Source organism: Pelophylax lessonae (assembly GCF_965119305.1).
Source record: "Pelophylax lessonae genome assembly, chromosome: 10".
NCBI classification, from domain to species: domain Eukaryota; kingdom Metazoa; phylum Chordata; class Amphibia; order Anura; family Ranidae; genus Pelophylax; species Pelophylax lessonae.
Window position 1 is genome coordinate 53,015,420 of NC_138777.1, and position 21,785 is coordinate 53,037,204.

At 43.1% G+C, this 21,785-nt stretch overlaps 1 protein-coding gene across 2 annotated transcripts in view; it reads right to left on the reverse strand.

Annotated features, from left to right (window-relative positions):
* HIPK3 (homeodomain interacting protein kinase 3) overlaps positions 1–21,785 on the reverse strand; it is a 210,169-nt gene that overhangs the window by 60,976 nt on the left and 127,408 nt on the right. For both annotated transcript variants that reach the window (XM_082269870.1, XM_082269869.1), the window contains exon 3: positions 9,953–10,076. In XM_082269870.1, coding sequence (XP_082125996.1) covers positions 9,953–10,076 — 124 coding nt within the window. The remainder of the gene's footprint in view (positions 1–9,952; positions 10,077–21,785) is intronic.

Here is a 21,785-nt window from a genome sequence, read left to right on the forward strand (position 1 = left end):
AGCGGCTTCCTATGGTTGCAGACACAGAAGGGGAGGAGCCAAGAGCAGCAGCGTAGGACCCAAAACAGGAGGTTTAGGGCCGCTTTGTGGAATACCAGTGCACTGAGCAGGCAAGTATTACATCTTTTTTAATTTTAGGTGAAAAAAGTAAGCCTTAACCATTCTACTATTAAATACCTTACTTAGCAATATTAGAAGGCTCCATCTGTTGGTTTGCATTCAGGAGGCACAACCCGAGAACACAGACATGGTCTTTTCAAGAAGAAGCTTACAGCTACTGGCTGCATAAAGAACTTAAAGTGACACTAAATGATATCCTTGTTCTCCAAAAGTAAAGCTTTATAAAACCCACAACAATAAAAATCAGTCTGTATATGCAGTAAAGCATGCTTGTTACACTCATTGTGGAAACTAAAAGGTTATTCCTGTGCATTGTGTAAAAAGGCTGTTTGATCCTGTGTTCTCTGACCTTCCCTCTTCTTCCACTGTCCCTAATCCATCTCCTGACATTACAGAGCCTTGGGGACACATTGCACATGCTCAGTTTGGCGTGTATTGCTAGAGTGTTTTTTTTTTTTTCTTGAGAGGGTGCATGTAATCAGCAAAGGGCTAATTAGCACTGTCCAGATAGAGGGTAAGGGGGCATCCAGCCTCAAGAGGACAGTCAGAGTAGAATGAAATCTCTTCCTACAAGCTTTACCCAGACACTGATAGAAGTCACAAGACTGCTATATGCTGCTGATAAGAAAAAGTATTTAGCAGTTTATATTTACCAAAATAATTGCATTTCAATGTTCTGTGTACTGTGGGAAACCAAATATAGTGAATGCAGATTCCTGGATTTAGTAACACTTAATCCATACACATCCACTGCATTATGGCATCTATTTTTCATGCAGTAATGTCTTATTGTATTTTTCTGCCTATTTGTTCTCTGTGAGCCTGTCTTTCCCCCCTTCACCTCTATATACATATTTGAAATAAGCACTATCCATTAGTTGTGGTCCATGTGCACTGCTCTATTCTACTGCAAATCCCATAGCCCTTAGTCCATCTTGGGAGCAAGCAAAAGAGGATGATGACTACTGTATTTTCTGGTGTATAAGACTACTTTTGAACCTCAAAAAAATCCTCCAAAAATGGGGAGTCGTCTTATACGCCGAGTATAATATCTCCAAGGTACCCTAAGTATAAGTATTACCGGTAGATGTAATCTCTCAAGACGCTGGCTGTGTGGGAATCCTGTACCGGAATACCGTATGTACGTAGCTTCGGCTACATACAGTGTACCGCGCTGAGCCAATCACGGAGAGTGATGTATTCTCTTATTGAATGCAAAGCCTGGTCGGATTGGTGGAGTAACATCAGCCCGCCTCTCTGACTCTGCCAATCCGAGCAGGCTTTGCATTAAATAATAGAATACATCACTCACTGTGATTGGCTCAGCGCGGTATACTGTATGTAGCTGAAGCTACGGTACATACGGTATACCGGTACAGGATTCCCGCACAGCCAGCGTCTTGAGATTACATCTACCGGTAATACTTAGGGTACCTTGGAGATATTATGAGAGATTACATGTATTACAGTACTTGGGGTACCTTGGAGATCTATGAGAAATCTGATATTTTTTAATGGTGTTGCCTTGCTTCGGAAGGGAGGTAGTCTTATACGCCGAGTATAGCCCAAAACCTATGTTTTAACTTGAAAACTAGGGGGGGTCGTCTTATACGCGCAGTCGTCTTATACGCCGGAAAATACGGTATATTCTCATATATAGTGGGACCATAGAGAATGACCCCTCTAAATAAAGTCAGAGCAGCAATTAAAAGCAATTTGGAGGCTGTGTTTTTTTTTTTTTTTTGAGTTGTGAATACATACTTGAATAAAATCTTTTTTTTTTTTTTTTAATCCAGAGTTTAGTGCCACTTTAACAAATTAATTTAGAAGTCATAAGCCAGTCAAATCCAGTTAGGGAATCAAGGGGCATGCACATCCTATGACTACAATAAAATGTTTTAAAAAGTTAAGTGGGCACTGCTGGATCCTGGATTTTCTCCAGTCTTGCCTACAACAGGGTTAGAAAAATCCTGATAGATGTGTAGCCAATGTGCAAAAAAAAAGGCAAGCGCGTGCTTAACTGGTTTATGTGTGCGCATATTCCAGTTCTAAATTAAATTGTTTACAGAATGACAGCCTGATGGAATAAGAATAAATATGACACAATAATACATAAAAAAATAAAAAAATAGTTTTAAACAGATTGTGAAATACAACAAGGCAGTGCCCTGAAGTGGGTGTTATACCTGCAAGTTACCCAATGTGTGCAATGGGTACTAAGTAGGACAACTTAAACAAGGGGTAGCACTTCTAAAAAACAGTTCAGGATCAGGAGCGTGCTTCTACCTAAAGTACATCTAAACTCAAGAACAAAAAATACTGCACCATTTATAAGGCTGGGTACAGACTGATTGATATTTGGAGGGTTCAGCAGGGACCAGACCAATTTCAACCTGTGTGTGGCCCTCCTGTTTAACAGAAGTCGATTTTTGGGTTGACTTCTGTCGAATGGACACACTGGAAAACTTTGATCAAACAGTAGCTGCAGCACACCGGTACTGTGCGCTCCAGCACAGAGACCGTTCCAGGTCTTTTACTAATGATCAGGAGCCTCTCATTGGCTATCATAGTGATCAGTTACTGTACAGCATGCCTCTGAGCGGTTTCTCCGCTTGAATGGAGCAAAAAAAGAGAGTGTATGAAGCGTGAGTAAAAAAATAAAAATAGCTAGATCAGGGTTCACTGTAGATCAGTGTGAGTTAGAGTCAAGGTTATGGTCAGAGTCAAAAGTCAGGGTATTTCAGGTAGAAAAGGAAAGAAAGGACCCCCTAAGAAGGGTGGGACTTTAAAGGTAACTAGTAAGGATCTCTTGGAAAAAGATAAGTTGAAATAAAATAAACAATTTATTGAAACAATTGTGATTGTAAAGGATCAATCAGATAGGTAATGATACATTCAAAATACGATACAGTATAATTGCAGATGCATGGCAGAATCCATTTTTGGATTCTGCCATGCATCTGCAATTATACTGTATCGTATTTTGAATGTATCATTACCTATCTGATTGATCCTTTACAATCACAATTGTTTCAATAAATTGTTTATTTTATTTCAACTTATCTTTTTCCAAGAGATCCTTACTAGTTACCTTTAAAGTCCCACCCTTCTTAGGGGGTCCTTTCTTTCCTTTTCTAACGTATTTAGGGATTACGGTAACACATGATCTGAGAACTACCTACATACCCTTTCAAAGGGTATTTCAGGTAGACTTAAAAAAAAAAAAAAAAAAACCCAAACTACAAATTGCACACTACTGTTTCTGTGTCCTACTACAGGTACAAACAACAACTGACATACACAAATGTGATATTGCTTAGATCGTCAGGATCAGGAGAATTTACTTTGGTTTGTTCTTTAGTGGTAGGCTATGGTAAAAGCAAGAAATATACAGCTAAATTAAAAAAATATATATTTTATTATTTTGGGCCAGTACTCCTTTCATTATAAAAAAAAAAAAAAAATGGGAGGTGATACTCATTACCATTTACCAATCACCACCAAATCAAAGCCCAATTTGTCCTATAAAAAACAAGCTATAGTTACCTGAATACACTAAGTAGTTGCAATGATAATGGGATTTTTGTACTTACTGTAAAATCTATTTCTCTGAGTTCATTGACGGGCACAGTGCTCCATAAATCATAACTACTGGGTTATATTGCCTCCTCCAAGAGCAGGACTAAGCAGAACAAAACACCTGACTATGCCCATGGGCCATCCTCAGCTTGGTATATAAACCCCCTCTCTGCTCTTGGTAATCAGTTAAGTAGCAAGCAGTATTAGAAGTATCAGAACTCCGAGGAGGGTTGGGTGCTGTGTCCATCGATGAACTCAGAAATGGATTTTATGGTAAGTAAAAAAATCCCATTTTCTTTCGTTCATCGATGGACACAGCGCTCCATAAATCATAACTAGTGGGATGTCCAAAAGCAGTGCTAAAAGGAAGATGAGGGGTGGGGAAAATAACCCAAGTCTAAACATAAGTGCCCTTAACCAGGACACTGGAGCCCCGTCTGAAAAATAAAACTTTAAAGAAAAACACCCCTCAAGAGGGAACAGCTCCTATTAAAACAGCAGCGTGCAAAACTTGACGGCAAAAAGAAGCATCCGCAGATGAAAAAGTATCTACCTTATAGAATTTTTTGAAGGTATGCACCGACGACCAAGTGGCCACCTTGCAAACTTGCGATATTGATGCCTGATGACGGAAGGCCCAGGAAGCACTCAGCGCCCGAGTAGAATGCGCCGTGTCAGGGAAAGGTGGAACCTGACATTTAATGGAATAAGCCCGAGTCACAGTCTGTCTGATCCATCTGGAGATGGTAGCCGAAGAAGCGGTCAGACGTTTTCTTGGTCCGTCCGTAACCACTAAAAGTGAGTCTGACCTCCGAAAGGACTCCGTAGCTGCCAGATGCACCCGAATCACACAAACCACATCCAAGGTATGCAAAGCAAATTCCTTGGGAGGAGCCGCCTTGGCCCACAAGGAAGGCAACACAATGTCCTCATTCAAATGGAAGTCAGAGACAACTTTGGGCAGGAATGATGGACAGGGACGAAGAACCCCTTTATCCCTATGAACCACCGAATAGGGACTGCGATAGGATAATGCCGCCAATTCCGATACCCTGCGGGCCAATGCAATAGCCACCAAGAATGTCACCTTCTGGGATAACGTAGACAAGGGAATCTCCAGAATATTCTCAAATGGAGGTTTCCGGAGAGCCAAAAACACCAAATTTAAATCCCATGACGGCAAAAGAGACATGTTGAACCCCCTGAACGAAGGTAAAAAGAGTGCCTGGCTAGGGGGTCGCTGAAAGAAGATTACCAAGGCAGACACCTGGCCCTTGATGGTACTCAAGACCAACTTCTGAACAACGCCCCATTGAAGAAAGGTTAAGATCAGAGTCACAGAAAAGGCTAGAGGATGAGCGCCAATCGGCTCACATCAAAAAATGTACGCTTCCCAGGTACGTTGGTATATCTTGCTGGAAGACTTCCTTGCCTTCACCATAGTAGGAATCACTGATCCAGACAAACCTCTATACCTCAGTACCTGGCTTTTAATAGCTAAGCCATTAAAACCAGTGACTGTAAAGCAGGATGGTAGCTCAGCCTTTGGGACAACTGGTCTTCTCTGAGAGGAAGCCCCAAAGGGACATTTACGGCCACCAGGAGGATTGTAAGATCCTCACTCTTGATTACTCACAGCAACTTCAGAAGTAGCCTGAGCGTGGTTCTGGCCTATCCGTGGCCCTTGGATGCCTGCGGGGTCTGCCAGAGGAACCTTTGATTTCGCCATTAACTTCGGTATCCTCCTGTGGAGCCAACCTGCTAAAAGAGCTGCATGTAGGATTGTGCAAACAGAACTGTCTTGAAGGTGGATACCTCCAGACTCAGAACCTGTATGCAGATCGGGAGAGAGAACTGTCTCTGTATAAGCAGCCGGCGAAACACGTCCTGTAGTTCCTAAAATTTGTCCAGAGGAAGGACCACCCTGGTCAGAATTAAAATCAGACCTAGGTAATTCAATTCCCTGGACAGGGATAGGGGGACCTTAGGTAGTTCAAACATTACCTGAACCTTTGCAGGAACTAAATGCGCACAAGGAGACTCAGGACCTAAAAAACCTGAAAAGAACAAGCTTTGCCCCCTTTCTGGGTACCCCCAAAAGAAACATTTTGCAGATCTCCCTGACACTCACAAAAGAAATCCACAGGGCCAGAAACCAGCGAAGATGTCCCCCCCCATCCCAATAATGGGTGAGGGCAGACCTTCATGCTGAAGGGGTGTTTCTATGGGCTGAAGAGGGTGGCCCCGATCTGGGCAAATCTCTTTCCCTTTCCTGGATTGTGGCAGGAAGTTACTCTTAAACACCCCCTTGATGATGTCACCCAGGGTAGCACCAAACAGGAGATCGCCTTGAAAGGGCAGATCAATGAGAGCTTTCCTGGAGGCTTGGTCTGCGGACCAATTCCTAAGCCACAGCACGTGCCTAATCACCATTGTTGAAACAGCACAGGAGCTGTATCCAAAGCTGCATCACAAATAAACTGCAACCACATTTTGGTTGTTTCCATTCCTTACAGGAACACCTGTCAAAATAAGGCACATAAAGGAAAAACCTTTTGGGTAAGAGGTGACTCATGGGTATCAAACAACACAGCCAAGTCCGTGGCTACATCAGCCGCATCCTCTATTTTTAAAGTTTCACACGCTGCAGTGATGAGTGCGTATACCCGCGCTTTTTCATTCGCTGCTGCGACCATGGAGGAATCATCCTCACTATCGGATGGATCTGGGGGTGTGATATTGCGTCCATGGTGGCATCAGGCTCAGAATCAGATCAGACAGACTGAGCAGTGGAAGGCAGGGGACGCTTCCTCCTGGTCCTTTGCTCACACGCCACTTCCACCCAGGACACTACGGACTGCCGGACCGAAGTCAGTGAAACGATGGGAAGCTGGGGTTCCGAGGGATCTGCCACCTCCATGAAAGGGTCAGTGGGGGAAATGCGATCCTGAGGTTCCATAAAAGGAAAGGAAGACCTCGCAGTACAAAAACGATGTTTTGGGGGGTTATATACCAAGCCCATGGGTGTAGCCAGATGTTTTTTTGTTCTGCCTAGTCCTACTCCTGGAGGAGGAAAAATAACCCAGTAGTTAGGATTTATGGAGCGCTCTGTCCGTCGATGAACGAAAGAGAACGAAAAAGAAATGCACAGTTTTACTGTGCTCAGGCATTAAGGTTTGTTTTACCCTGAGCATGAGCCACGTCTATATGTCTAACTTCGTTGTATTCATCTGTTCCTGCACCTAGAACCTAGTCCTGCTCCATATTGGCCCCTGTGTGGGCAGATTGGGGTTTTTCTTTGGTTTCCTTTTTTGTTATTTTTTTGTTATATTTTAATTTTGTGCATTGAAACTGAAACATGCAAATAAAAAGATATTTTAAAAAAAACCCTTCTTTATGAAGAAGTTAAACGGAAATCTTTTACAGCCTCTTACATGTTTCCAGAAATCACAAGCAAAACAGTCTTAGCATGTCAGCGTGTCAACACTGCTGTTCCTCTTCCGGATGGCAACGGGTGACGTCAGTGGCTCCTCCCTTCCCACCGTACGCATATCGTCCCAAGGGGAGGGATTTCGTATCGGTATCTGATACCGACACGCTAAGACTGTTTTGCCTGTGATTTCTGGAAACATGTAAGAGGCTTTTTATCCTTTTCTTTTAAATAAAGAGTTTATCAGTGTTACACTATGGTCCGCTCCCTCTTGTTTTTTATGGTCACTGTGGAGAGGAGTGTATACCTTGTTGGAGAGTGCTACTTTGGGTCAGTGTATCCTTGAAAAGGATTCCCATTACTTTTGTTACCTGCTGGCATCCTCACCCATGAGTGTCCCTGTATCCTAGATGTTGAGAGTTGATTCATAAGCCTATTTACTAGGTTCTTAAGGTGAGAGGCCAATCTATGTGGTGGAGGACATTTGCACTGTGGAACACTTGTTAACCGTAATCAGGAGTAGTGTTGAGCACCTTTTCCAATCACGGGCCTTCCTGTATGAACTTTATCCTTGTGCGAATTATCAGATTTTAGTGTAATTTTTAGCACTGCACTGTTCTACTATGATAATTTTCCATGGGTTTATGTATTTTGACCTGAGTGTTCAGCAGCTTATATTTTCTTAATTTGAAATTTGGGGTGTTGCGCTGATACATATTTCTATATACGCATATAAAATCTGAGAGGCTAGTTGTACACAAGTTGATCGATCAACTTGGGTACATTCAGCCTGCCCATACATGGTTCAAATCTCAGTCGGTTCCTGCTGAAGCGGTCGAGATTTAAATTGTCTATGGCCGGCTTAACTTGATGTTGAATCTAGCAGCTTACACCTCACTCCCCTCTCCTTTTACACAAAAGTTCCATGTTATGTCACCTCTGGCTCTTATGACATAGCAGCACCTTGAAACAGGTAAGTGTTTTTTTCAGGTAGGTTTGCAGGTACAGGCAGTGAGTTCAAATGCAGGTTCCAGACACATCCGAGTCTACAGAAGCATTCCCACTCAAGTCTCTACAGCATTGCACTTTTCTTTCATCTGGTTTACTTTTTTTGCTTCACAGCTCCTACTGGCTTATTACATTATATTATCCATACACAAATAACCCTTGCCGGCTGCTTTATTTAGCATTTAAAGATTGCCAGCTCTCTGGAGAAGACAAGTCCTCCCTTGGTGATCCTATTTACAAGTTGTTTACGGCACTATCATGCAAAGTGCTTTGCAAGCAGTGTTGCTTGGGCCCTGTACCTAGAAGTACAGAAGTAATGCATTCTGCATAATCACATTGAGATTAATGAATACGCAACAGCAAGATGTGCTTCACCAGAGACACATAACAGCTGAGGCTTTTTAAAGTAAGGTAATGAATGTATTCATATGGAAAATTAAACAAGGCAAAGAAATCAGTAACGTAGTTTCTGAAACAAAAGTGGAACGCACTTTTTGATACAAAGAACTCCATGGCCCACCTGCACACATCAACAAGATACAGCATGCAGATGTATTGCTGAGGAGTCGTGCATTACCCTGTCATGGCTTTACATTGTATTGCAAGGTCAACAATTAATGCTTTATTATACCAAAATGTAAAAGCACAAAATAATGCCATTACTCCTTAACCACAAAAGTCCAAACTTGTGATGTTTTGAAGTGACAACGCTGTCATTTTTTTTACTGTGTTAGTGGTTTAGTAGATGTTATCAATAAGTTTTGGTATAATAAAGCATTAAAAGGAGAAGTACAGCCAAAGCTTGGACAAAGATCGCGACCATATGGTTGGAATCCGCCCACATGCCAGGACCGGCACCCCGCTCAGCCTCTCAGCCAGCAACTGAGAGCCTGAGCCGGCTGCTCCTGTCCCCTCCACAGCACAGCTCTCCAGTAATAGTGGGGTGGGGGGGGGACAGAGGAGATAGCAGTGACTGACAGTCACCAGCTCTCTGCTCAGGGAGCTCTGAGAACCAAGCAATTGGCGGTGCTTGATTGCTCGGTTCTCAGTGTCTCAGTGCCTGGTAGGGTACAGATGCAGCATCCACCTAGGTAATTATGATTAAAAAAAAATACAAATTTCCCATACTTCTCTTTTAAAGTAGAAATTCAGTCAAAACCTAACTAAGCTTAAATCTACTCACATCCCTATTCTAAGCGCTACACTAGATATCTTGTAGAGGAAAGATGCGTTTACTTACCTAATCTAAAGGCGCTCTGGTCCGGTCACATGATCTCCCTAGTCAGTTTAAGTGTTATCCAAGTATTGTGCACAACAGGGTTGAAAAAAATGAAACACATCAGTATATAAAAATGTATGTAACTGGGGTAGGAAGAGACATTCAGATAATTAAAAGGAACTCCTTTCCCCCTTAAATTATTATGGCTTACGATTTTATGAGCTCCCACAGATAAGCATTCCTGGCAGCTGGATTTACTGGTTATTTACCAAGGTGATTTTGCAGCTAGTCCCTATGAATAGACCAATCCTATGCTATAGAGCAGAAGAAAGGATCAATACTGTGCATGCCACTGTCATCATGGTCATGTACCACAGTGGTTCTTGCAGCTCCCACAGCTTAGTCAAGGATCGGCAGATATTTGAATTTCCAAAAAGCAATGATATTTTGTGTTTATTGGAATGTTTTTTTTTTATTTTGGATTCTTGTTCCTTTGTATTATCCCATGCTTCAGGTTGTTCTGCTTGGCCAATTCAAATAACAAAGAAGAAACATCCACCCATCCACCTTCAGCAGGCATACAGAAAATGACATACCTGGTCATACTCCAGTGCTCCTGGGTAGAGAGGCCATCCTAGGAACAGCTCAGCAATCACACATCCCAGCGACCACATGTCTATGGCTTCACAAAATGGCAATCCCAAAATGATCTCAGGAGCTCTGCAAAAGCAAAACAAAATTATTCAAGGTTACTAGGTTATTGGTCTTAGACAAAACAAGGTCACGTATTGCAAGTAGACATAGGCGAATATAAACTTATTTTAATGATATTTATGCATTTGCTAGTCAACAAAATCGAAAAACCAAAACCACCGATTTGTGTAAAGGGAAAAAAGTTACACAGTGAGCACTTCTAATTAAATAATAACTGACAGAGCACTTCGCCAAATAAAGTGTTCAAAAAGAGAAGTCTGCAATCTTCATTTCCGATGAGTGCCCAGCTTTGGGGTAGCAATAAACATTCAGAGTTGCAATAAATGTAATTACTGTGAAGAACAACTGTGAGTACTGGGATGTATAGACAAACTAGATGGTGATAAATGCTCTGCGGTATCGGAAGCACTAATATTGTACACACAGATTTGCCCAGTCCATGCATTTACACCACTATACAACTATTTCAGCTTTTGTTTGCTTGGGTTATTGAATGTATGCCAATGAAGATGATTGGTGAGCTGCAAGCACAAGTAAAAATTTTGTCTGCTTTCATTCACAGCCGCAAGTACCAACAATAAATACACATGGGATGAACTACTACAATGTAACTTGCACCACCATCTATATCTTGCATATACCAGATATATATTGAGAACATATAAAACCCACTATCTTAATACTTCTCCCAGTAGTTTTATTGACCCCCCCCCCCCACCTCCACCCTCCTTTAACACTTACCAAAGTCCTCTCCCAATCCAGCACTATGCCCATCTGTAGTGCTGCCCTACTCTCTTCCTTTTTACTGGCTCCTGCTGCTGTCAATCAAATTCTGTGAGGGGGGCATGGCCAAGCCAGGTAGAGCGCCTACATAAGTGTCCATGTAGCTGGCTTGCTATGTGGGAGTTTGCAGAACAGGAGGGGTGGAAAGTGTCAGCGGGGGACCCCAAGAGAGGAGATAAGAGACCAATACCTTTTCTTTATTTTAGGGGAATAAAATTGCCTTTATAATCACCCTGTCACTCAGTACTGACTCATTTTAATCCTTATGCTGCTAGCATTAGTAAATAGATAGCCAATATATCATTTATACCTGTTTTTTTTTTTTTTTCGTTACTTCCTGGTTTCTAGGCCTAGGCAAATGATGTCATACATCATCAGTCTTTAGGAAAGGTGGAGGGATTTTCCCAGCCTGGGCTAAGAGCAGAGTAAATTATAAAATAATCATCTGCCCTTACTCAAGATGGCCACAGCCAGAAATACTAGGGGGCTTTTCAAAGTGATTTCTCAGACAAAGCATTGAGACATTTAGGGATGGTGGAGTTTGCTTTCAAAATTAAAAACTAATTAAAATAGCATTTTTGATTTGTGGTGCTCAGATGCAATGTAGTTCTTATTTAAAGTATAACTGAAGGCAAATCATGTTTTAGTTTTGGATAGAGAAGAGAGGGATTAGAACATCGGTCAAGTTTTTATTGTCTGTGCCCAGATAGGGAGATTCACCCACTCTATTAGGTCTAGTTTACCATTTTTTAATAAAAGTGAAAGTAAAAGAAAATCATGAATGTTAGGTCATCCCCAGAGCAGGAATACTGGGGATATTTTCCAATGGGAAATAGTTTTGTTGACAACCAGGGATTCCCTAATTTTAGATATTCCCTCCAGTTTTGACTAAGAGAATCTGCCCAATGGGACACAGATGTCAAAAATAAAACTGACAGGGGTTAAACCCACCCCTACTCTAACCAAAATGAGAAAAAAAGAGAAAAAAAAAGTTTTGCCTTTAGATCTATTTTAGTTTTTTTTTTTTTACTTTTGTCCAATGCATCAAATATCATTCATTTTGTGGCAACTTACTTTTGGAAGGATTCAAAAATGTAAACCTACTTTTAAGAGCCGGTTCACATAGGGGCGACCCGACTTGCCGGGGCGACCTGTGAAGTCGCGGTGCATAGCGCGCACCGCGACCTCGGAGCAACATGCACGGACTTCATATCATTGAAGTCCATGCAGGTCGCTCCAGGTCGCCCCAAAGTAGTACAGGACCCTTTTTCTAAGTCGGAGCAACTTGTGTCGCTCCTATTAGAACGGGTCCTGTGCTAATTTATGGCAGGCGACCCACGGCGACTTGTCAGGCGACCAGGTCGCCTGGCAAGTCGCCCCAGTGTGAACCGGCTCTAAGGAGTTGTAAAGACAAAAGGTTTTTAATATTAATGCATTCTATGCATTAGGATAAAAAGCCTTCAGTGTGCAGCAGCCTCCCCCCCCCCCCCCCCAACATTTACCTGAGGTCCCTCTCTGTCCAGCGATGTCCACGAGTGTCTCAGCCTTCCGAGATTCCCCCTCCCCGGGGAGGGGGGCTGGGTCAGGGCTCCGTGTCTGAATGGACACCGGGAGCTATGACTCAGCTTGGGTGCCCCCATAGCAAGCTGCTTGCTCTGGGGACACTAAGCAGGAGGAACCGGGATCAAAAAAGAAGGACCCGAGAAGAGAAGGATCGGGGCTGCTTTGTGCAAAACCAACTGCACAGAGGAGGCAAGTATAACATGTTTGTTATTTTCATAGGAAAAAAAAAAAAGAGACTTTGCAATCACTTTAACTACACATAGTATAAAAATAATCAAAATCCCCCAAGTACAGGTACGGACATTTATTTAGTAAGCAATGATCTTTGTGTTTTCCCGGTAATGAAAAAGAGTTCTTTTTCTAAAATGTGTAATGCTAGGTTTCATAAAGTGTCCTCAAATGACCTCCATCATGTATTTCATGTATTTCCCTGTTTTGAAGCTCAGGTGGCAAACATCCAGGCTTTAGAAATAGGCTTGATGAAAGACCAGGTTGTCTATAAGCTAAAAAACACAAATTTATGGCACTAAAATGTGTAAAAACCACACAATCTCCCTACTTAGCCCATGAGAAATTGGAGATAAATTAGCATAAAGTCCATGTTGGCACAGGTCATAAATGTGCACAAAAGTGGGCAGCTCCACCAAGAGACAGGAATCAATCTCTGCAATATAACAAAGGGACACAAGGAGGCGCCCTCGTGTGTCCCTTTGTCTGAAACCTAACCAATCCGAAATGCTGAACTCAAAGCTGTTCGTATCTTCAATGTCAATAATCGGAAAAAGGCATTGGGTTTGCAATTTGCGTATGGAGTGCCATCACCATTACCATTGGCATACGCATGCAGATCACAAGGGAAGCCTGATTTAACATGATGCGGAAAACAAGCTCGGAATGCAGCACATTAACTGGTCCTTAAAGATGAGTCCCTGTAGCTGCTGACTTTTACAACGAGGGCACTTACCTGTCCAGGCATCCAGCAGTGTCCTCACTAGAGTCAGCTCTTAAATCAGCTCCATCTTGGGTAAGGGAAATCAGCAGTGAAGCTTTGCGTCTTCCCAGCCAGTTTCGTACTGACCATGCATGGATCCATCGATCTTAATTAGAGCCGTGGCTCTCCCGTCTGTCCTGCCTCACTGCACAGGCCGATAGCAGTGGGCACCATTGGCTCCAGCTCCTGTCAATCTAACTCTGCGACGAGCAAGCGGGGGGGTGGGTCCGAGCCGCCCAGTCTGTCAATGGACGCAGACAAGGCGGCCCAGGAGCGAACCCACATGATATGGGAAGCCACTTTCCATGGGGCATTCGCCTAACAGGAGGAGCCAGGACCACCGCCGTGGGACCCTAGAAGAGGAGGATCAGGGCTGCTCTGTGCAATACCATTGCACAGAGCAGGTAAGTAGAACATGTTTGTTATTTTAAAAGAAAATAAAAAACTAAAGCTTTAATGTCACTTTAATTTCTGAGTTCAGAGAACTGCACAAATAATTATCAGCAAATGAGGTCTTTGATGATTTTCTGGACAACAGTAGCACTAAATACAAAAACTGTAATAATCACATAAAGCTTTTGAACAAACAAGATACAACAAGATTGAGAGCTCTACTCAATGAGCTACCAGCTTGGATCTTCTATGGCTTTGTCTGAACATTCAGTGCCAGCTTCTACTTCTATTCAAGCGGCACATTGTGTGGAAGGTGGGTGGAAATGATTATTTACATTCTGCAAAAGTAATTATGGGAAGATACTACAGTTCACTGAGAACCTGAGTACCAGGAATTTAGGGCCATCCAATCAGAACATAGATCGCATGCAGGGACATGGAGAAATGCAGAAAGCTAAGGGCAGGAACGTGTCTACAATGCCAATTCATCTTCTCCAGGTAGACCAGGGTGTGTAATGACTAATTCTGTAACCATAGCAAGCAGCGCTGTTTGTGTAATGTAACCATACCATTAATAATACAAAAGGATGTTTCTTCCTCCATCAAGATATCCGACAAGGTAACGTTTAAATCACCTGCTACGGCTATCGGCTTACTTGCAAGGGCCACGGGGTTGACTGGATCACTTAAATCCCTCTTGTTCAACTGATACATAATAAGGTTCTCTGATTAAAGTAGAAGTTAGGGCCATGCAATACTCCTTTTGTATACTTCCTCCCAATTACAGGCGGTCCCCGGGTTACAAACATCTGACTTACAAACGACTCCTACTTACAAACAGAGGGGGAAAACAGGAAGTGAGGAGAAATCTCCCCCTAGGAAGGGAAATTCACTCCTGTAAGAGTTATCATGGGAAAAAGGTGTCTCCACTGAGACCGCATTCACACTGAAGCGGCACGACTTGTGCACTACTTCGGGGGCGACCTGTGAAGTCCCGTGCACTGCGACTTCGGCACGACTTGCACGGACTTCATATAATGAATGTCTATGCAAGTCGCTCCGAGGTCGCCCCGAAGTAGTACAGGACCCTTTTTCATGGACGCCGCCTCCGGGTTACGTCATCGGAGACCCGATCAAAGCTGTATCCGGCTTAGACTCCATCCAGTCGCCGGACGTGTCGGCTGGGTGCGCGGGTTTCCCGTCCCACCGGGCAAAGCCGCGGAGGGCGGGGGGGCGCCCCCTCCCGCTCGCCTGGGTAACGACCGAGCGGCTCCCGAGCCGCATCGGTCGTTACCGCCGGAAAGCCGACCGCCGGCTCTAAACAACGGTACAGGGGTGATGCCTCTAGCTAGAGGCATTACCCCGGTATAACACCGCAAAGTCTGCCGACGTACCCCTACGTCATTTTGCGGTAAGTGGTTAATAAGATCTCTAAGCAAGCAGCTACATCTGCTTATGGATTTTTCTCAGGACAGGTTTGGCTGAGGCAGGTAGATAAGCAGATGACATCACAAACTCTGCCTCAGCCAATCAGAGGTAACTTCATATTCATTCATAAAATATAAAGCTGCCTGTGAATGGCTGAGCAGCACTTAGTCTGACTATTATGTTACAGAGCTGTATACTATATAAAGCTGAAGCTACATACAGATAACACAGCATGCTCAGGAAGTTCACCAATTTGTTCAGTAAATAGTTAATTTGGGCCAGCTTGGCCCCATTTACACCGGTGTGCCTTGTCATGCGATATGAGAGTTCCAAATCTCATGACAAGTGGCACCTTATTGTTGGAAATGGAACTATTCAAATTGGTGAATAAGGAAAATGTTCCTGCACTATTTTTTGCAATTTCAGATGCGCCTTGCATAGACATCTGTGCATGAAGTTGCAGTTTTCAAGCAATTCACACCTCAAATCGTACTGACCTGTGGCTTTGAATTTCAAAGTCGCATTCAATGTGAACAGTGTTTTAAGGGACATTAAAAACGTAGAATTAGCCTTCAAGTGTTAGTGGTATCACAGACAAATCAGTCTACTCTCATTGAAATGCTGGCTGCCTCCATGCAGTAGTGGACACATGTGACAGAATGGAAAGTACCCATAGCAACAAGATCCCATCTTTTACAGATATAAGGCCCTAGGTTAGGTGGTGTTTTTGGATTATTCCCTTACAGCATTGCAAAATATGACCAAAATTGCACTTGTTACCCCTTAGAGACGTTCTTATTAAGAGGAATGAGTTAATGGTTAGATCCCCCTGAGACTAGACTGCTGATGACAGCTGAGAAGCAGCACAGGTGATTGGCTGCAGACAGCTGTACGTGACAGTTGTGAGCTAGGAAACCAGACTAACCACCTGACAGTATTGTAGTACTGGGGAAGGGGGGAGGAAAGGGCTATATAACTAATACACTGCACAAAGAGCCTGCACTGTACTGGCACGCCCATGCCCCAACTGTGAAAGCAACTGACATAATAAGAACACCCAGCCGAGACGATAATAAAGTAACACTGAGCAGGAGACATGTGTGGGAATTTATGGAAAGCACGTCAGTTAGCAATGTTTGTTAGCTGGTATTAACCTCTTGCTGCCCACGTAATGCATATGCGCAGCGGCAAGTGATCAAGCTACAAAAGACAGGTTGTGGCCTATACTAAAAAAATCGCAATTTGGCATGACTGACTCGAGATCACGTGATAACTGATCATGTGATCAGCCAATCCTTTTTATAGACCCTATATAAAGCATCAACAATTTAAAGAAGATCTTAAAGTGGTTGTAAACCTCAGACACAAAATATGAACAAAAGCAGATCCCTCTAGAGCAGGGTTTCTCAACCAGGGTTCCTCCTGAGGTTGCTGGTGGTTCCTTGAGCAATGGGCAATTTCTGCCTCTCAGATAAGTTTCCAATGACACCATTGTTCCTTTTAGCTCTCTGTAAGGGGGTAATTCTTCCCAATGATGACAAGAGTAAGGAGCATTCTTCCCACTGACTGTCACACTAATGTGTCATGAGCTGTAGATTTTTTATGTTTAGCAGGGGTTCCCCGAGACCAGAAATTTATTTCAAGGGTTCCTCGGTGCTGAAAAGGTTGAGAAAGGCTGCTCTATATTGTGTACTTGTCCTAATTAGGAGCACCAAGTATCATTTCTGTCTGCTGCTTCGTTCCTCTGCCATCAGCATGAATCACTTCTGACAAGTTTTCTTGACACCAAAAGAAAAAAAGGTGACGGGGGAGAGAGCTCCAGCAGAGTGACAGCCTCAACTCTGTGTGAAGAGGGTATGTTCCCCCCCCCCCCCAATCAGCTTTGTTGCTGTGTGCAAGAGGGGGTGTCCCTTCCTTTCCCTCCAATCAGCTCTCAGAGCTCTCCTCACTAAGCTCTGCAGAGTGTAACTTCAGCTCTCCACCCCTTATTTTCTCCACTCTCAGACAAGCTTTATATATTCTAGAATTTGAATGGCTGTAGAGAAGAGAAGACTTCAGATAAACGGATACAACTTATGTAGGGGAATTTGTTTTATCTCTGTGTATCACTTGAGGCCGGTCACTTCACTGGGTATATGGAAGGATTTACAACAATGTAATATTATGCAGTTTACCAGTCTATAGATGTGTATTGACTGAAAAAAATACCAGTGTCCTTGGAACTTCCAATGCAATTAACTGATATCTCAAGCAATGTTATTTGCTTTCCCAGCTATTTTTAATAAACGACATAATAGGGATCGACCCATTATCGGCCAAGACGATATATCGAGGGCCGATATGCACTTTCCCCGATATATCGGAATTGGCCTTTTGATTTACCGATATTGCCGATATTTAGGGAAAGTGCTTGTACCGGGGTGATGCCTGCAGTTAGAGGCATCACCCCGGTACCGGTGTCCATAGCTGACGGTCGGCTGTCTTGTCATGAAAACCGATGCGGCTGAGAAGCCGCTCGGCTGTCACTCCAAGGAGCAGGAGGGGACGTCCCCCTTCCCGCCGCCTTCTGCGGCTCGCCTGGGTTTCCTGTCCCACCGGGAGACCCAGGCATCCTACCTTCACCACCGCCGTCTGACCAGGTCTCCATCTGCACCAGCGCCGTCTAACCGAGTCTCCATTTCTTTGAATTCGACGCTGCCAGAGTACCCGGAAGTGATGTCATGTCATAACATCACTTCCGGGTACTGGCAGCGCCGAATTCAAAAACTTACAGCATTCAAAACAGCCAAACTTGGCGTTTTGAATGCTTTAAGTGCAAAGGAGGGGCTTGGGTTCTTTTAGACCCCCAGATGCCTCCACCACAGTACCTGTAGACATTTAAAAAAAAAAAAAAAAAACTCTTAATGTCCAAAAATATCGGCAGATATTGGCCGATACCGATATCCGATGATCAAAATATCGGTATCGGTGGTAAAAAAAAAAAAAACGATATCGGTCGATCACTACTACATAACAGCTCCTTGCTTTTGTAATAGAGATGTGAAGAGGAGGAGGGTGTATTCATAGCCCAAATCAGGGGTGCAGCCTAGGGGGACAACCCCCTCCATGGACACAGTACAGTGAATGAGAGTTATCACCTTAGGTTCTAGGATGTGTATGCAGGATCATCAGGTAAACACATAAAAAAATCTAAAGTAAAACAAATGCAGCCACTACATGCAAGGATTGGTAAGGTGCAATGTATTACATTTTTATCTTGGATTTAGCTATGCTTTAGGTTTCATACTTTTCAATAGTTACATAATGTTGCTTACTACTTTTGAATTAAAACAAAACATTTACTTGTCTTAAAGAACAAACTACTACATGTTTGCACAGCTTGTTACCATTCTACATGTTCAAAGTTTAACCGAGTTGCTTTCCTAAATGAACAATGAAAACACCAGAATGTGGTGCGTCACCTTGAGTGTGCAAAGTCCGGGGCTTTTCAGGCCAGAGCAATCGAACGCTGCACGCTTCCACAGGGCATAGGGAGTGTAAGAATTCATTATCTGAACATGTGACAAGCTAAAGAATTTCCCTCAGCTCATATATTCGCTTGACTCCGACTAATATAGAGAGTGGAAAGGCCCAACAAAAGACAGAAAAATTCCTAAGCATGGAATTCGCTCGGGGAAAAAAATCCCTGTCTGATGCAATTTAGAAAATATGAAAACGAGGGGAAACACTTGTAAATAGAAAACCATGATCAAAGCAAGAGTTCTGCAAAATTCAGATCACTTCTTACATTGAAGATCACTGGACTTCATGACATCTAAAAGTAATACTTTTAGGACAAAAAAGTAATATATGGCTGCCTAAGTTACTTTGGTGAAGTTCAGTATCATTCAGATTGATTTGGCGTCAGATAGAATGGAGAACGTGCCTATGACACCCCATATGAAACCTATGACAAGTTTTTTTGTTGTCTGTGTCCCCATTGGTGAGATTCATCTCTCTTTGTCCTGGCCTTTCTTCAGCATTGTCACCAAGACAAAAGTGAAGGAAAATCCAACATTTTAGAGTTGTAACACAGCAAGGGGTAAGGGTAAATCATCCAATGGGGACAGATGATGGGGCGACAATTCCTTTCAGTTTGGGTAGCTTACCTTTTATTTCCTGTTGCTTCTCTAGGACAGTAAGTGAAGGAAAATCTCTGCACAGAGTGCAAAAATATAACACAATAGGGGTTTAAACCCTTCCTGACATTATCTAAAAACAAACAACAAATCTATTCATATACCACCCTAAGGCCCCTTTCACACCGGCTTTCTGATCCGATTCACCTGTCAGTTTTTCAGGCACATCGGATCAGATGCTCCATGCATCCCTATGGGGCAGTGGGTGTCAGCGAAGACATCTCCGCTGGTCGAGAATAGACTAAGCAATAGCATGCAATGTCACGCGGCAGCTGCCAAAGCCGGCAGATTATTAGCATGCATAAAGAAAGGGATGTATTCCAGAGATAAAACTATAATCCTTCCACTTTATATAACTCTGGTCCGACCGCATCTGGAGTATTCTGTCCAGTTCTGGTCGCCAGTCCTCAGAAGGGATGTGTTGGAGCTGGAGAGAGTCCAGAGAAGGGCAACTAAACTAATTAAGGGATTGGAGGACCTTAATTATGAAGGGCGTCTGCGATCACTTGATTTATTCTCCCTGGAGAAGAGACGCCTGAGAGGGGACATGATAGCAATTTATAAATACCTCAATGGGGATCTCGGCATAGAAAAAAAGCTATTCAGTCCAAAGGATTGCATGAGGACTCAAGGGCATACAATGCGATTAGAGGAGAAGCATTTTAAGCTCAGGCAATGTGGGGGTGCTCTTTACTGTTAGGGCTACAAGATTGTGGAATTCTCTACCACAAGAGGTGGTTTCTGCTGGAAGTATGGTGGCTTTCAAAAGACTCTTAGACTTACATCTCAAGGATCAGAACATTCAGGGGTATGTGAGAGGATTATGGCCACACACCTACACAGGTAGAACTGGATGGACCATTGTCTTTATTCAACCTCACCTACTATGTAACCCACTGCTATCCGATCCAAACCTGTCCGTTAAATCCGGACGGATGGAAACCCTATTTTCCATCTGTCTGGAGGATCTGATCGGATAAGATTAGATGAAAACAGACAACGGTTGATTCTCATCCGATCTCCCATACAGGAGAGTGGGGATTTGACAGGTCTGTCTCTTCAAAGTAAGTGGAGACGAGTTGTCATCCGCCTGCTCAGCGGGGATGGGCGGATCAATCCCCCGCTGAGAAAAACTGAGTCCGCCGAGCGCACCGCCCATGTGAAAGGACCCTTAAGTAGTGAGTGTACAGCTTGTATAACAGTGTAAATTTACTGTCCCCTGAAAATAACAACACACAGCCATTAAAGCGGTTGTATCCTCAAAAAAAAAAAAAAAAAACATGCAAGACAAAAGGCATAATGAGCTAGTATGCATCGCATACTTGCTCATTATGACATACTTACCTTAGAATGAAGAACTGACATGGTTGCTGAGGCAGCTGATATCTTCTCTCGGCGTCTCTTCCAGGTTTGGCGGCTCTGGCGCTGTGAGTGGCCGGAGCCGTGATGAAGTTTACTTTCCGGCAAGGAACTCCGGAGGTCCGCCGAACCTTCAGAGCACATGCGCCGCTGGTGTCAGCGGCTGCATGCAGGGTGAATATCTCCTAAACCATGCAGGTTTAGGATATATTCATTTTACCTACAGGTACGCCTTAATATAGGCTTACCTGCAGGTAAAAGTTAAAAAGCGGGAGTATACTACCGCTTTAATGTCTAAACCGAGGCCACAAAAGTGAGTAGACCAGGGGTCTACTCACTTTTGTGAGATACGGTGTATATATATATATATATATATATATATATATATATATATATGTGTGTGTGTGTGTGCGTGTGTGTATCTGAACCATAACAATATAGTCTCCTGGTTGCTAATAGCAGTACACAAATACTGTAGGTCAAAGCTTCTAATAAAGAAGAGAAAAAAGAAAAAAAAAAAAAAAAAGGCTTTATGTCCTTGAAGTTTGAGAATTCTAAAGTCTATGCAATTACAGATTCCATTTCTCATCTTATTACCAAGAAACCAAGGACTTTTAGAGACAAAGAAACAAAAACTATTACTATCTATATAACCAACTGCACAGCTGCAGCACACGTGTATGTTCATGCGGTTGACAAATCTTCTGATCAGATCAGTGATAAGGTAAGAATACCTCTGAATTCATGACAAAAGGACATTACAGGTATTTTCCTGCGGAGAAAAGCAGTCCCCGCTACTTAGGACAAATTTCTTTTCTAAGCTCTCTATGAATTTGTGGAAAGAATGAGCAAAATACTTCAGCGGTTAGAACAGAGATTCCTGTATGAGTCAGAGTAGTGGCAGCATAGAGTCACCACCAGGCACATAAAAATGCTATTAAAAACACAACGTTCAATGTAAAACTACCACAAAGTGGAAACTACCATATACTATTCAAATGTTCCAGAAAATGACACAAG